Source organism: Nothobranchius furzeri, chromosome 5 (genome assembly GCF_043380555.1).
Source record: "Nothobranchius furzeri strain GRZ-AD chromosome 5, NfurGRZ-RIMD1, whole genome shotgun sequence".
Classification (NCBI taxonomy): Eukaryota; Metazoa; Chordata; class Actinopteri; order Cyprinodontiformes; family Nothobranchiidae; genus Nothobranchius; species Nothobranchius furzeri.
The window spans coordinates 69520316-69537350 of NC_091745.1; the positions used below are offsets into that span (position 1 = coordinate 69520316).

General features: G+C 38.9%; 2 protein-coding genes across 4 annotated transcripts in view; one reads left to right on the forward strand and one right to left on the reverse strand.

Annotated features, from left to right (window-relative positions):
- LOC107379332 (mannosyl-oligosaccharide 1,2-alpha-mannosidase IA) overlaps positions 1 to 17035 on the forward strand; it is a 316181-nt gene that overhangs the window by 113581 nt on the left and 185565 nt on the right. The window lies entirely within an intron of this gene.
- Positions 2455 to 16534, reverse strand: LOC139069872 (uncharacterized). Of its 2 annotated transcripts, XM_070551066.1 has the most exons (6): positions 15691 to 16534; positions 13424 to 13490; positions 7661 to 8679; positions 7420 to 7575; positions 5972 to 6070; positions 2455 to 3297 (listed from the first exon to the last, which is right to left on the reverse strand). In XM_070551066.1, exons 3-6 carry the CDS (start codon positions 8666 to 8668, stop codon positions 2998 to 3000), a joined length of 1563 nt encoding a protein of 520 aa, XP_070407167.1. In that variant the 5' UTR covers positions 8669 to 8679; positions 13424 to 13490; positions 15691 to 16534; the 3' UTR covers positions 2455 to 2997. The 2 variants fall into 2 exon arrangements, with proteins under 2 accessions (XP_070407167.1, XP_070407166.1); XM_070551065.1 differs by having other exon boundaries at positions 7661 to 16534.

Below are 17035 nucleotides of genomic sequence, written 5' to 3' on the forward strand. Positions count from 1 at the left end.
AGCGTTTTAAACCCTTTGGTTTTGAAGTTCTGAGCACATAAAAATGTCGGGTTGTTGCGTGTATGGATGCCAGAATCGCTTCTCTTCAAGCAGTGGACTGAAACTTTACAGAATTCCGAAGGGAGCACATCCATTTCAACAAAATCGGAGGCGTCTGTGGCTGCAGGCCATCAAAAGGGTAGCTGCAGCCTTTTCTGTTTTTCCCATCCTAACACAAAGCTCAACTTTGAATAAAATTGCTGCTGCGTGGCTGCAGCATGACCCAAGCCTGGAACATCAAAATGACAGAATTAAACAAATTTATATGCTTTATTCCATGCTTCAAATTAACATTTCATTCTAATTCATCTGTATTTTCCCACTGCATATTAGTATAAACTGTATTTCTCTAAAATTAACACGATTGTACTCTGAGCAAGCTAAAACAAGAAACCTATGCTATACTCACCCTGCCATGCAGGTACAGTTGGCTGTGAAGACGTAGTTCTCTGGTTTGTTCACTATGACCCAAGCCTCGTACATAGCAGTCTTGTGTCCTTGTCTTTGGCTAGGAAGGACTTCTGCCTTCAAGACGCAAAACTCAGAGCCTTTGTCGTGATATTTTACTTTCTGTACGTGGCCACAGACAACATAGTTGTATGCATCTAACGATTTGTATGCCCGTAGCTTCTCACCTGTGTACTTACTGGGCCTCTCCACTAAAAACGTATATATATATCGGGCCACTGGATATCTGGCCACGCACCTACATCTTCCACCCGTTCAGTAATGCCACAGGGATCCGGGAGTCTGTTGCCATTCGTTAAAGTGAGTTTAATAATCTAACATTCAAGATTAGTCGGTGATAACCCCACAGCGTAGCTTGATAAAGCCTGAAACAACGCCATTCTCTGTTGCCAAGCTGCGCGCTCATTCTCGCTGACGTCATATTGTTTACAAACAGTAAAAGGGTCTATGAGATGAGGAGTTTGGATATCTGGGAAACTGCTTAGATTAGAGCCTCTGCTCCTCCACTTCCAGAGTTCACTCCCTAATTGGTGTTTCCATGCTAAATTCCCTTATTGTAATAAAAAATAAGTAACATTTTGAAATGGCGCATATAGAAGCATATGGTTCTTGAAACCAAATACTGACACTGAGAAAGCGAATTGGTTCTTTTTCTTCATGTTTGAAGGGTTTATAGAGGCAGTGGCGACCCAGACGGCAGCACAAAATACTGCAACAAGTGAGTTTTGTATAAAATGTCCTTGTTAAAATGTTCACAATTTCATAGTTTTTACATAAAACATAAAGGAGAAGAAGAAGAAAGTATCATTTCTATAGCGCCTCTTAAGATAAAAATCACGAGCCGCTTCACAAAAACAAAAAAATGTAAAAATATAAAAAAACATTTAGAAAATGTTTAAAAATATATTTAAAATGAGCAAAAATAGGCAATTGTGATTAAAAAAAGTTAAAGAGAAAGAGTGACTAGGAAAGAGGGAAATCAGTGGATCCTGAGGAAGGTGGAATAGGTGGGGAGAGCAGAATAAAGAGAGAGTGGTGAAGAAGGTCATACAAAAGCCAGCTTGAACAAGTGAGTCTTCAGCTGCTTTTTAAAGGAGACCACTGAGTCCACTGATCTCAGGCTCAGGGGGAGAGAGTTCCAGAGTCTGGGGGCCACAGCAGCAAATGATCTGTCACCTTTGGTCTTTAGCCTGGTGCGCTGCACAACCAGTAGGCTTTCATCACTGGACCCCAGGGACCTGCTGGGGGTGTAGGGACTAAGAAGATCACCAATGTAAGATGGTGCTTGTCCGTGTAAGGCCCTATAGACCAGAACCAGGATCTTGAAATGAACCCTGAAGTTGACTGGCAGCCAGTGAAGCTGGAGGAGAAGCGGGGTGATGTGGGTGTGTTGGGAGGACTTGGTCAGAAGCCGAGCACACACTGTTAATACTGTTTCTTTCAAATTACTCAAAAAAAATAAGGCAACATTTTCCAAACAAATTTTGTAAGTTTGGTCAACTAACCAGCAATATGAGTAGGTACAACTTAATAATTTCACCTTTTTTCTACACTAAAACCTGTGTCTTTCAAATTACTCCAAAAAATTAAGTCAAGATTTTCCAAACAATTTTTTTGAGTTTGGTCAACTAACTATTATTTTAAGTAGGTACAACTTAATAATTTCACGTTTTTTCTACACTAAAACCTGTGAGATTTAAATTATTCAAAAATAATCAAGGCAGCATTTCCCAAACAAATTTTTAAAGTTTGTTAAACTTAGTATTTGGACTATGGAAAAATTAATAATCTTCATTATTTTATATGAACTGAAACCTTTCTTTGATGTTATTCCAAAAAATAAACCAAAAATTGAAATTATTTAGATTTAATTCAACTTTTCAATACTAAAACAGTTTTTAAAATGTAAAAAGTAAATAATGATAAATACTGTGAAGCTGTAAATAGTTCACTTTCAACATTTATTTTTCCAAAATCATTGAAACAGTGGCACTGAAGTAAATACTAACAAGATTTGTAAATTGTAAATCTTACAACTTTTGTAAAGATTTTTACAAGCCATACACATATTACTGTAAAACATTTACATCACAGTAAACACCGGAACGGTGTGAGACCTATGCTCACAAAACTCATACTGTCAATGACAACATGAAGCATTTTCCACCTAAAATCTGGAAGCATTTCAATCGAAAAATACATGAACATATTTGTATGAAGTACAGCTGAACCTCTCAAAATTTGTGGTGTTTTGTTGTTTATATACTTGACATTTCACTTTAAAGAACAAGTCATTTAACAAGTAATTTTCAAGTGTTATCCAAACTACTTTTGAACAGAACCCGTCTCAGCTTAAAAAAACTGTCACATGACAACCCAGAGCAATATCTGGAACAATTGCCTTTTGTCATTGAAAAACACATTTTATTATTGAACGAACACAACAGACCTGCTGTTCAGAAGTGTAGGGGCCACACTCAAGTTGGCTGCCTAGGTAAGAAGTTTGTTTTTCAGAGTCATGTACCTGGAGCTTGGTTTTGGGCGGAGTGTATCAAGACCCACAAAAAGTCTCTGAAAAACTTCAAACGTTTTGACAAGTTTGGTAGGATATTGGAGGTTCAGGGCGTATGTCAGACCGAGAAGCATGCTGCATGCTTTGGCTAGACTGCCAAGATTAGTGAGCACCGGCACTCCCTCGATGATTATTCCTACAGCATCTGGATCATGGCAAATGTAGATCATCATGCTGCGCAGTTTTAGGTCCTCGTGCACGCTGGTCTCTGGGCTTCCCTTAATGACAAACAAAGACAATGGCAAAACATCAATTAAAAAAATTAACACAAATACCAAAATCATCAGTTCCTGACTTTTTAGCCAGATTTATTTGTGTCTCAGTAACATTAATTTCTATGGCATTTTTAATGCAAATGCTGCATGACTTGAAGAGCTAACATTAAATAAATAAAATAAAAAAAAGCTTTAAATTGTATGTGTTCATCTACATCAGCGGTACTCAATAGGCAGCCCACGGGCCACATCTGGCCCGTGAGCCCTTTCTTTTTTGCTCCCGAACCTTTCACACCCAAGAATCCAATCAGTTCTGTTATTTTCCTCATTCGCACTGACTGAGATAACGGCGCAATGTGCGTGGCTCTGGTGTTAATCAGGTTTAATGTTTCTGTTTGCAACCATCTTCACAAGAAGGCAAAATAGTTAAATGACAGGGTTCGCACGGACCGGATATTTCCTGTATTTGAGTGTTTATTTTGACGGAGAAATCTCAAGCCTACAGATGCGCTGACATTTTTATCGTTACACACATCGTGGAGGTAGCTACATCAATCAGGAAAAGATAACCATCAGAACATTTGAGATGGACACTGAGCTCAGCGCAGCTCGCCGTCAGCGCATGCGTATGGTGAACAGCAAGCTGAAGATGTGTAGATCGGGGGCTTGGAACGCATCGCAGAACCAGAACCATGCAGGAAGATTCTGTGTTTTCTAAACCCGGTCTCTCAGAGACTAGTCACTTAGAAAATGTTCCCTGATTATGAATCTTTGGCTTAATAGCGCTTGTTCCTGTCTCCAACACTACGACGCATCCATGAGCCTGTCTGAGGAACGGTCCAGAACCTCACATCCTCTTCAGCTCAGAAAGCGCCTAGAGACATTTGATTACGCACAAGCAGGTGACCTGTTCAGGTTTACATAGACAATCTTTACATTTAGAATTGGCTACAGATAAAAAATGAATGCAGTAAAATAAAATACATTGTAATTAAATATTCATTAATTATTTTACAAGCAGAGAGCCGCATCAGATGGATGAAAGAGACGTATGCGGCTCCAGAGCCGCGAGTTGCCGACCCCTGGCCTAGTAGTAGAGTGTCTGCCCTGGAACTTGGAGATAGAGGTTTGATTCCTGGTCAGGTCATACCAAAGATCTTAAAAATGGTACCCAATGCCTCCCAGCTTGACACTCAGCTTTAATGGGTTGGATTGGGGAGTTAAACTACCAAATAGTTACCGAGCGCAGCCACTGCTGCAGCTCACCACTCCCCTTCATCGGGATGGGTCAAATGCGGAGATAAATTTCATCAGTGTGGGATGATGGCTATGGAATTTGAACTGTAATTCAACATCAACAGTCAGTAATATAGATGAGTTTTTTGGTTAAAATGTTTCTCTAATATGTATTAAATTTATTAGGACTGTAATGTGCTGAGTTCTTCCTTTGTTGCTGGAGTTCCCTGCACACGTTCCGCTGCTGTTTCTCACCAGTATAAGATGATGGAGGGCTCTAGTTTTGTTGTGCCGTTCGTGTCGGGTGGCCAAGCAAAGCCTGGCTTATAAAGCGCTGGGGGAAATCCTGCAAATGTACGACTAACCCCCAAATTCCACTACCTCCGCTCCGGTCCGCCCCCGCCTTCCGCAGCCGCTCGCTTCCGAACTCAATTTTTACTGGTACCCGCTCTACAACGGCTCCGCTCCGGTGCGGAGACCTGAGGTGGGCAAACAAGCATGCGCGGGATTTTCGAGATCTTGCGATACAGTCCGAGCAGTAAACGCGGAAGTTAGATCCAAACACCCATTGTGTGGGAGAAGCATCGGCATGAACTGTTTAATCTGCCCATCATTTGTGTTGAGAGATCAGCAGTGTTTGGATCAACAAAGTGTGACTACTTTGATAGTGGAAACTGTATTTATGGCTTATTTTTGTGCATTTAAACTTCAGCCACCACTGATAGTTGTTAAAAGTTGTTAAATCTGTGCATATGAAACAAAAAACGCCTTTTGTTTATCGATGTATTGTGAAAAACGGAATTTCTGCTTGCTCCTTTTCCTGTTGGGTGTTTGTGATTTCTGTCCATTGACTGCGGAGGTGCTCCGGCGTCCGGTGAAAATAGGATCGATTCTATTTTTGCCGGACGCCGGAACAGAGGGCGGCGCACGGCCGCAGTAGTGGAATTGCTCTGATTGACTAGAACGGGACCGATTTTGCTCCGGCGTTCGTGTCGGAGCGGAGCGCAGCGGAGCGGAGGTAGTGGAATTTGGGGGTGAGAAGGGAAAGGTTAACAAGTACAACATGGCATTGTTGTGCCTAAAGAGTTCACTGAACGATTTGTAAACTTGTTTATTTTGTTGTAAACGTAAACTTAACTTGCTCGTATATTTGACCAATCAACGTTAAAGTGAGCTCGTTAACATGAACAGCGACTCCCCATAACTCACTGGATATTTGTGAAAACAGAGCAGACACACAGATGCATTTGCACACATCAGTGTTTCCCTTACATAGGCTCAGGCGCAACGGCTGAATTTCAGTGCTCAATCATCCTGGAGGTTATACTTTGTGGATGTTTATTAAAACAACTATGCAAAACTAGGGTAGCCTATTTTATTACTTATCAAATCCAGTTTGTGCAACAGATTGATTCAATCTTGGCCCTAATAATTTACTTACATAGTAGTCCGAGATGAGCTCCTGTCCACTCTCTCCCATGTACTCAATGAGGCATCTCAGAGTTACGTCTCTCTTCTGCACAGTGGAGACATTTGTGTCCTAAAGTTAATGAAAAAGTCATTAAATTAATTAAAATTCTGACAACAGAAAAAAAGTCTCTTTTTGACACACTACCCACAATTTTTTGATACATACACATTCAAACAAAACGTGTGTAGTGGTATTTCCCAGTAAAAGGTTGATATCAATAGAAAAGGTCTAATAATTTAGACGTAGCATTATTTTTATTAATTTTTATTTACATCAAATTGCTTTCTTTTGCACCTGCGATCTTTTGAAGTAAGAAAGTAACTTTTGATTTAGCATTAACTAAGCTTCCATACAATAAATCAGTTTAAAAAACAGCATGACAACTTACCAAAGTACTGCACAGAAAGACAAAAAAGCACCATAAACGTAGACGACAAAAAAGATGACAGCGAGAAAAACAAACAAACAAACAAAAAAAGCATCATAATAACCAAATTTCCACAAAAAGAAGCAGAGCATCGAAAAACAGCCACACATAAGCAAAAAGTTATAAGTAGGGATCACTGACCTAAAGCAAAATGGTTGAAATATAACTTCATTATGGATTTAGACCAAGCAAGCAATCAAGCCCACTGCACATATGTGTACATTCCAAAAATTGTGGCTGGCAAACAAGAAAGCCCTTGCCCCACACAATTTAGATCACATCTATTGCTGGCACGATTAGTCGATTCTTCATGATGACATCAACAAAATGAAATTAAACAAAGTAGTCGACTACAAATTTAATAGTCGACGTTTATTCTATGAGCGCTTTTAAAAAAAAATACATTTTATTTTGGTTTTTGGTGCCTATCTCCCTTTACTGTGTAGCATTTGTATTAACAGGTTAGAAAGTTATTTAAAGTTGTTTGATAAGCGATCATCTTGTCTTTATTATTAGATGGCACATAAATGATAACACTTCAATCTAGTAGCTAATGATGGCTATATTAAGCATCTTGTGGAAAAAGCTATACTTTTTTGCATGACGTGATTAGTCGACTAATGGTCAACAAAAGTGGCAATTAGTTGATTATCAAAATAGTTGTTTGTGGCAGCCCTAGTCACATCTTACCCCTTCTTTCCACTGGACTTGAACGCAGCACCTAACAAAATAGCAGTGTTTTACCCATGAGCTCAGTCCAAACCGGGAGTGATTCACACGTGAAACATGAGCAGGAGGCTTGTTTTGTTTTTATAATCGTTCAAAACTCAGATCGTAATCGTGATTAAAATTGTATTAATTGAGCAGCCCTAATGTATGGGGTTAGATGCTCAGACAGGTGGACTGTTCAGGGCTTTGAAACCAAAGTTAAAACTTCAAACTGAAAATGAATACAGATGACTTAATGTAATACCATGATTTTTTAACTCACCTGTATCAGTTCCATCAATAAGTTCTTGATGCGCTGACCAACTGCTCCTCCCTTGGCACTGAACAAATCCAGGAGCTTTGGAGTACATTTATCCAGCTGAGACATGAATGTAGACTGTAGAGGAACAGCAGTGCACCTTTGGAACTCTGCATTTATCTATAAAAATGCAAATGATTATCAGTAAATGCTTTAAACTAAGTAAATAAAGAACAGTAATAAAACATGAATAATAATCATTGACCTGAAATGTATCGAAGAGAGCGGGCCATCTTTCCATAAAGTTTGTCACCCTTGGGGACTGAGAAACCACTTCTTTTCTTCTCAAGCTGTATGTCCTGGTCATCAGGTAGTTTATGTCTTTGCCACAGTCTTTTCTCTTGCTGGCAGTTATTATTTCAAGCCTCATATTCTCAAGAGTGTCGTCTGTTTCACCAGGTGGATGTGGAGGAAGGTAATTAAGTTCTGCCCTCTTTGCTTTCTTGATGTTTTTAGCAACTTCTTGCTCATCACCAGGCTTTTGTGACAATGAGTTGATCAAGAGTTCAGGACTTCCCAGTGCTCTACGTTTTGTGCGGTAGTTTCCACATTTGTATTTCAGGCTTTGCTGCCATCCATAAATTCCATTAAAAGACCCTGGTTCCTTCAAGCAGGGATGCTTCTCAACTAGTGCCTGTGCTACAGCACTTCTTTGGGCATCATCAGGGTAAGCAGTATAAGAAAACATTGCTTCTGCCAGACGCTCAAGGATGTCAGATCTGAAACCAGGTGATGTCATCGGGGTGCCCTCTTTTAAATATGTCTCATTGCCTTGTTTCAAAGCAAGCTCAGTGTTGTGTGAAAAAGTTGGAATGGGAAACACAGCAGGCCAGGGGTTCTGCCTTTCAAAGGTGGACTGACTCAAAATGACAGTATCTTGGGAATCCAGTGAGCCACTAGCACTGTCACTGTCAAAGGAGGACATCACAGATACATCACAGTTGCTTTCTTGGTCAGCAACTGTCAAATCTAAGCATATAGGTGCATATACAACTTTAAGTGTGTCTTTATCTTTCAGTTCATTTGTAGATGTTACGGTGAAGAAGTCACCAAAATCTTCATCTTTGTACTGAAGACTTATATCTGTGGGGATGGACAGATTTTCCTTGACTGCTGCAACCAACTCAGCCACAGTTGAGGGTACCCCACTGCTGAGTGTAACTTTTTTTATTTGATCATCAATTAGGATGCGGAATCTTACAGTTTGCTCCATGTCTTGAAAAACTGAAGACAGAGAAAAGATACAATGATTCTCAACACCTGAGACAGATGTGGCGCTTTAAAGTCACCATGCGCTTTCCTTCAACAACATAAGCTGAAAGAGGACATATATCACTAAGGCTTTGTTGTTCAATGAGAATTGTGTGATCTGTCCTCTCCAAGTAATATCCACGATAATGTTCATCAAACCAAGACACCAGTGTCCTCAAAATAAAATGCACTCTTTCTGCAAAAATAGTTATTTGAATAATTTCTGCAAAATCAGGAAGACCTGCAGTAGAACCATAGGCCACAATCATGCCTTGAGTGTATCTTGTTCCCTGATATGTGACTGTGTCAGCCAGCTGTACTTGATCATGTGAAGGATAAAGATGCTTGATTGATGCCTGAATATCTAAATGCAGGACATCCAATGGCACTGACTTTACTCTAACAACACCAAGTGCAGGCTCAATTGTTGTAGAATGCAGGTAATGGCTCATCATAAGTTGGTGCTTTGTAGCCATGGATAAAAGGACATTCTTGAAGTTGCCAGTATGCCTTACTATTCGTTTAAACTGGCTATGTTTCGCTTCAAACCTCATTGTCCAAAAAGCTATCAAAGGTCCAAAAGCCTTGATCAATCCTGGATAATGCTCCAGAAAGTGATGCTTTGGGATGAAATCTTCATCAGGAAATGCTTCCTTGAATCTGTATCTGTGTTCAGAAATCTTGTAGTCAAGGTAGGCAATGCTTTCTTCATTGTGGACTGGAGCAACGACAAGTTCAACAATGTCTTTTAAAGACATAAGCAAAAGCCAGTTTGGATCATTCAAAGGAATTCTGTGCCCAATGATAAATGGCAAGAGTCGTATGAGGGTCCAATTTTCATGAGCATTTCCTCCTAGCTTTTTTTTTGAGGAAAGGTTTGCAGGTAATGCCTGTGGACAATCAGTTTTATCAGCCCATTTATAGGGAAACTGCAAGATAGCACTGTTAAGCTCAATAAATGAGAAATATTTCTTAGAAAGGAAAACACTGAAGCACAGACCCAGTTCCAAAGGAACAATGCCTTCAAAAATGTCATGCAGTATGTCAGGTGGGTAGCCAGTGACACAATGGAAGTACTTCAGATTTTCAGTCAATGGGCAAGACTTTTTTACACCATAAAAATGTGTCCAAGCAGGATTTGCTTTAATGGTCAATACATGCGACGCATGTTCCTCTTTGGTGCGAAGAGGAAATGCACCTGACCGCACCTCCTTTATCTGAAAGTCTGATCGCTGACCAAGACAAAATCTGCAAACAAATGGTCCAGAAAAATTTTCAACAAGTCCACTGATTGAGTGTGCTCCCAGATTGTCTGCTGCTACACAAAGCACACTTCCTTTTACATTTTGTCCCAACGTCGAAATGTAGATCCCATCCTGTTCTAAGATAGCAATGTCTTTCAACAAAGGGGCAAGTACTTGATCATAGCCATATTTTTTTATGTCTACGGCTTTACATAAAAGGGCCAAGTACACAGAGTTCAGAGTGGATCGAGATGAGAGAGGGTTGTTGTTAAATGTCCAGTATACAGCTGTTATCTTGTGCTTTTTTCTTGATGTTCCAAGTGGATTACAAATCTCAAAATCATCTATATACAGTAGAAGAGAAATTCGTAGTTCTTCTGAATAGAACGAATTATCTTTATAGATAGTAGCATCACGATATGATTTGTATAAAGTTGATGGTAACTCACGTTCTTTGCTTAGAATCTTTTCTCTTATATTTTGTTTGGCCAATAACTGAGTCAAGGACTGAAGAATTGGGACATACTGAAAACAACTCTTCTCTTTTGGTTCAAGGATGCACTCAATAGGCTCAACTACTTCAAAGTTTTTTTTAAAATAATCTCGTCTCCTGAACGATGAAGACAGAGGACCACCACTATTGAGTGCTAAGCTTAGAGGATTTGATTTGCACAGTTCTTCAACAAGAGATGAAACAAATGTCTCATCTATGGTTTGATTTGTTTTTGTTAGATGTGAAACAACAATATCTCTAACTGATGATTTTGTAGCAGAACTTGAAATAAAGTAAAGATCATCTACCAGTTCATCAATGCACCGAACTGAAACGAGATGAACACTTTCTAATTTCAACAAGAGGGATGCTATATAATCAATAACCAGAAGGCTTCTATCTTCCTCTTCAGACTGTGTATTAGCCCTACTCACTTCACAATTTCCTTCACCGTGATCACCAACCCCACTATACGTTTCAAATACTAGCGCTTCTTCTGTGTGTGGCAATTGCCCTTGACAGATAATGCCAGGTTTGAAATCCTTTAAGGAATGTGGAGTATGTTTTCTGTGTTTGTGTGTTGCAAAAGTCCCATAAATATTTGTTTGGTGATTACACCCTGTGAAGACACACTTTACAGTCTCGTTATTCTTCAGATGATGACCTAGGTGTTCAAAAAAGTCTTTTTCACTTGGGAATCCTTGTTTTTGACATAATATGCAGGTGTAAGAAACATCTACTTGTGACTTGAGGGAATGAACTGCTTGATGGGATCTTGATAAGTGAGAACGAAGGGAACTCCAGTTTTTAAAAGAGCATGGGCATTCTACATGAATACAGGGCAAGGCACAACTGTGTCCATAGGTTCCATGATGCAGTCTATAATGCTTTAAAATATCAGTCTTTACTGGTAAAACCTTGGTGCACAATTTACAGGGCCATCCCATCTGTAATAAAAAGAAAAGCATCGCTTATCGTTGTGCAAGTTAATAAAGCTACATATACACAGAGATAGCATAGGTATTTAGGTTTTTTTTTAACTCATAAAAGTCTTTTTTGGGAACAGTAGTTTGGTTTATTTGAAGTAGTGCTTTATAAAGGTACTTTTAAGTTGTTACTTGCCCACAATAAATACATATAGTTATAGCTGCTTGATTATGCTAAAAACTGTTATCACGATTATTATGACTGAAATTGAGATCTAGATTATTTTACAATATTTTGAAAGTTGATAACACACATATACTAATACTACTCATCAGTGTTGTGCCCAAACGCTTTCATTGAACGACGGTTTGTGAATTTGTTCGTCTTTTTCATGAATGAAAGCTGAACTCGTTTGTGTTTTGCCTGACGAACGTAAAAGTGAGTGTGTTCGTTCTGGAGTGCGTGAACGGGTTTATTAACACGTTCTTTTGCCGTTCTAGCTCCAGATCTCCACGGAGTATCTCCGGAGCTAAAGACTAGCTAAAACATCCTGTTACATAGAATTTATAAAAATTAGAACCCGCAAATTCTGCCAAACATATGCAGCAGTGGTTGGTGCGGCGTCTACACTTATGTCTATGCTGTGTGGAGGATGGACGTCATGGTGCGTTCCATGTACCTCGGAAAATAATTGTACTTAACGTTGATTTTAGATGCACCCTTAAAAGTTTATCTTGTAAAATAAACATGTTTTTGTCACATCTACTACTGTATTCTGAAGTTAAAATTTCCGAGTAGGTGGTAAACTGGAACAAACCGGCGAGAAAACAGATGTGAAAACACTACAGTCACACCGGTAACATTTACAATTCGTTTATTTATCTATTTGCGTTGTTTTTTTTACCAAATAATTTGGGGCTGATTGTTGCCCTTTATGACTCAATCTCTTTAACTTTATTTTTCTTGGGCAAACAAGTCAGAAAAGTCACAGAATTTGAGAAGTTATTAAATTTAAACATAATTAAATGTTTAAAACTTGGAGGTAAATCCTTGTTTCCTATCTCAGCCTGTAGTAATGAAAGTCATTCAAACAGGCATTCAAATATATGTGTGTGTGTTTTTGGCTACAGAAGCACATAAACAAACAGATACGCGAAGTAGTGATCTTTAACAAACAAAGCAACACATTTTCAGTGTGATATGCTTGCCAGCCACTAGATGGTGCCATCAGATAAGAGAAATACTCCGGAAAGAAGCTTTAATTTAGCTCAGATAGAGTAACTTATTTTATCCAGCAAGATAATTTGGAGGTATGGTGGGAGGGGACATGAAAATAGTCAAACACATGTCTCACATTCATTGCATGGGAGTTTGCAGCCCTGATCAAACACAAATCCACATTAAATATGGCTCACTCCATCTTGAAATTATTTTGCTTGTAAAACAGATTGTCTGGTGCGTGAGTTAGCTCCACCAAGGAAAGTTTATGATTGATCAGTCGATGTAACGTGATCATGCTGTACATGCGCACATCACTCACTTTCCTAGTGTTTCCCCTATATAGGCTCAGGCATGGCGCTGCACCATGCCTAAAACTCCACTGCCACGGCCACGAAATATCCGCCCCTCCCCCACCGCTCTGACGTGAGACACAAGGAGGCGAACGGCCTGCGTTTTGTTTATTTCAAATCCAAATTGTAATAGAGATTAGATTTCACTTAATCAAGCAGCCTTACATTTAATGCATTTATTGGAGCGTATATAAATATGAGAAAACAGCTTTTAGCCAAGGAAGCGCTTTTTTTTTTTTACCGTGTCCTGTCTGGCTGTGAAGCAAGCAGAATTGATGTCTGAATGCTGGTGACAAGCCTTACAGATTTATTCTCAGGTGGAGCATCAAAGCGTTTGCTTTTAATGTCACGCCTGATACTTAAAACTTTACAAATGTCATACACCTTCACTTCAAAATAACCCTAGCTGTTACTGAAAGAAAGAACAGAATGTTAACTGACTTATATATTTAGTGAAACTAAAATATTTGACCTTAACTTACCTAATGTGATCTTCAAAGAAGACAACTTTTTGTGGAATTGCCTCAATTACGCAGATCTGATGTTCTTCTAAAGAAAAAATAAAGAAAAAATGTATTAATTGTTGAATGATATTGACTCATTCGCTGCCAGCCATTACCTGATCGGTAAAGCCCTTCACTGCCAGCCTTTCTCACTGTTTTTACTGTTTTTTTATGAGTCACAGAACGTTGCGCTCTAGGATGATGTCGACGCCAAAACAACCAAAACAAAAAGGAGACTCACCTCTTACATCGGAAGAATCCGCGTGTTTCGAGTGTTATCCGTTCTTTCATAATCCATTGCCGAACTGTGATCTGCAGACGCTTTTCCGGTTCGCGCCTCAGTTTTTTTCCAGGAACGGCCCAAAACAATCTCCTAACACATGGACGTTCTGCTTCCTGATCATGTGAAGTGTGACGTAGAGCTCAGATGTTTGTTCTCTCAGCGTGTGGGCTCGTTCCGATGCCCAAACAGTAAAAACATGTCATTGGCAGTTAATGGTTGGATCTAAAATAACGACTTTATTCGTCAATGGCAGTGAATGAGTTAAGGAGAAAGTTTGCCATCTGCTGCCAACTGCTGAAAAAGAGAAAAGCATGTGCTTTCCCACAAAATAACATTAAATGTTAATTTTTAGTAGTTGTCACTCTCCATAAACCTGCTTAAAAGAGCAAAAAATAATTAAACACCATGGAAATCATTTTAAGGCAGATAGAATCTTTAAAGATTGTATGAAAAGTTGCCTAAATGTATTATAAATCACTCCGTGGCTCAACTACAGTGCACTATACTTAATTCTGATGGCATCAACAAGAAAGTCATCCTAATTTAAAATTTGTGAGGTAATTCACCAAGTTTAACAAGTGTTAACGTGTTTAAATTCACATTTCACTGTTTTAATTGCCTCAGTTAAAATAATTCAGTGTAATTCAGTCATTTTAGGGGTTTATTGCTTCAGTTTGGCCAATATGTAGCATTAAAACTTTTTTTCACATGCCCACGATAAGCATGTTGTCTCTGTAACTCATGGTCAAGCACGCCTGTCGCTCAGAACTGAGTCACTTATATCTTTAAGTACATCACCTTCAGAGTTTGTTAAAAAAAAAAAGAAAAAAAAGAGTATTATGGTTTAAATGTTATATATTGGCCAAACTGATGGCATAAACCCCTTAATATGATTTAATTACACTGAATTATTTTAATATAGGCAAGCAAAACAGTGACACGTGAATAAAAAACAACACTTGTTGTGAATTACCTCGTGAATTTTAAATGAAGATGTCTATTAACATTTTCTTGTTTATAATTCATCAGAATCAGGTGTTGTGCACTGTAGTTGTGCCATAAATTGATTGATATTTTAATTTTGCTATTTATTTTCATTCCATCTTTACTTAAGGATTTTATCTGCCATTAAATGGCCCACGCGGTGTTTAAACACTTTTTTGCAGTCAGAAGCAATCTTATGGGAGTGATAACTAAAAACAGACATTTATTGTAGTTAAAACAAAAAAGAAAAGTCAGACGAGTCGACCTACAAAGAGCAAACGTGACGGTGGCGTAATCCATCGAGTGTGGCAGACGCAGACGTTACAGAGGCGGCGTACCGAGTTTCAAACAAGAGTTTCTCCATATTTTCGACACCACACCAGCAGATCAATCGCCTCTCGTCTCTCCATTTTTTTTCTCCGTTTCTCACTCACACACGAGCGGGTGTGAAGGACAGAAAATTAACGGCATAGACGAGAAACAGGAAGAGCAGCATATAATTTGAAAATACAGCCCCAGCAATAAATAAAATGGAGATAAGCGGGACCAAAACGTAAAAAATCCCCCCGTGGTTTTCACAAGCTGATGGCCGATGCGCCATTTGTCGGTTCAAATTTCGGCTAGTTATGATAACTAGCAGTTCAAAATACACTTGCAAGCAGCTCTGTGAGGCAGGCAAGCACAATTAAAGCTATATATCTGCTCTGTAAGAATTCATAAACATTAAGAAGTGCCCACAAAACAGTACATTAATTAACTATATAAGAGTGACAGCCTACCGAAAATGATGGTTTCTGAAATAAACACAAAAGTGATGTTTGATAGTAACAAAGCGGACCACATGGTGAACTAACAGGCCGACAATTAGTACACATTGCTAGCTAAGAGCAGCCTGAGCAGTTAAAAACAATCATATAAATCGTTTAGATGTGACATTTTGACTACACATTAACTTAAAATAGTCAAAATAGTTACTTACAAGTTTTTGAAAAGCTTTATCCACAAGTTCGGCTGCGCATGCACGCTCTTCCAAAATGGACCGTCCCGCTTAACAGTCAGTGCCTTGTGCCTTCTTCTTCCGTTGCAGGATAAATGGGCGGGTTCTGGCATTTATCTTCCATCTAAGCCAATAACTGAGTTTTACATACTCATATTTACGCTGAAGTCCAACCTAATCAAAATTGTTCCCAAAAATATTGAGTTGGGAAAATTGTAGAAGTTTTTGAGTATGGAAAACGTTTAAAATGCTAAAAAAAAATTAAATTAAATTTTCCGAGAAAAATAACTTAAATTTTTTTTTTGCATGTACTACACCCAGAAAAAGTATTTACAGTGCAGGCATTCTGAACCACCTGTAGACGGTTCAGGGAGGTTCTGCTCAGACACGTGAAAAGAGAGTTATAGTATTCTAAGCGTGAGGAGATGAAGGTGTGGATAACTGTCTCAAGTTCAGAGCGGGACAGAATGAGACTCAGCTTAGCAATGTTCCTGAGATGGAAGAAGAAAGAGCGAACAAGAGAACTGACATGAGAATCCAGGGTGAGAGCTGGGTCAAAGGTCACGCCAAGATTCCTGACAGAAGGTTTGGTGTGAGAAGCAAGCTGACCAAGAGAGTCTCTGACTTTGTCTGGGGCACAGATGAGGATCTCAGTCTTATCTTCATTCAGCTGTAGAAAGCTCCCAGCCATCCAGGTTTTGATAGAGTCTAAGCAGGTGTGTAACAGCTGCAGCTTAGACATCTCATGGTGCTCAAAGGAGATGTACAGTTGGATGTCATCTGCATAAAGCAGTTGCTGCCAATGCTAGCTTGCTTCCTTTTTGTTTTCGTTAATGCATGTTTTCCTGTCGTTCTAGGAACTCATGCATGGAAATGCTATTTTCATAAATCCCAGGCATTATTTGGATAATATTCTGCTAAAAATTCCGTGCTTGTGTTGCCTGCAGCAGACCTCTTCACCTCAGCTCACCAGGATGTGTAAACACAGATTATTGAGAAAATCCCACATGTATATAAAATTAGTTATTATTGTCCAATCCCATTATTCCTTCTCGATTTTCCGCATCAAAAAAATGAAAAGGTCCTTTAGTGTCAGTGTGTAGTTAGTATGACCCAGAATTAGATACCATCATTACCTGTAATAATATGTTTCTTATTTCACCAAATACATGTGATGGATCTAAACTTCCCACTAATCAACTTTCCATTATTCACTTTTCTAATCACATTAGCAAAAGATTACACAAAAATATGTGTATTTACAGGCATAAACATTGATATAACTAATTACAGGGACTGTGTAGGCAGTAGCTCTGTAAAAAAAAAA

Excerpts from the sequence above, each read along its gene's own strand:
- LOC139069872 (XM_070551066.1), bottom strand. The coding sequence starts at position 8,668 with ATGGAGCAAACTGTAAGATTCCGCATCCTAATTGATGATCAAATAAAA. Across the intron at positions 6,071-7,419 it reads TATTGATGGAACTGATACAG|GACACAAATGTCTCCACTGT; the intron begins GTGAGTTAAAAA and ends CATTAACTTTAG. Across the intron at positions 3,298-5,971 it reads AGCTCATCTCGGACTACTAT|GGAAGCCCAGAGACCAGCGT; the intron begins GTAAGTAAATTA and ends TTTGTCATTAAG.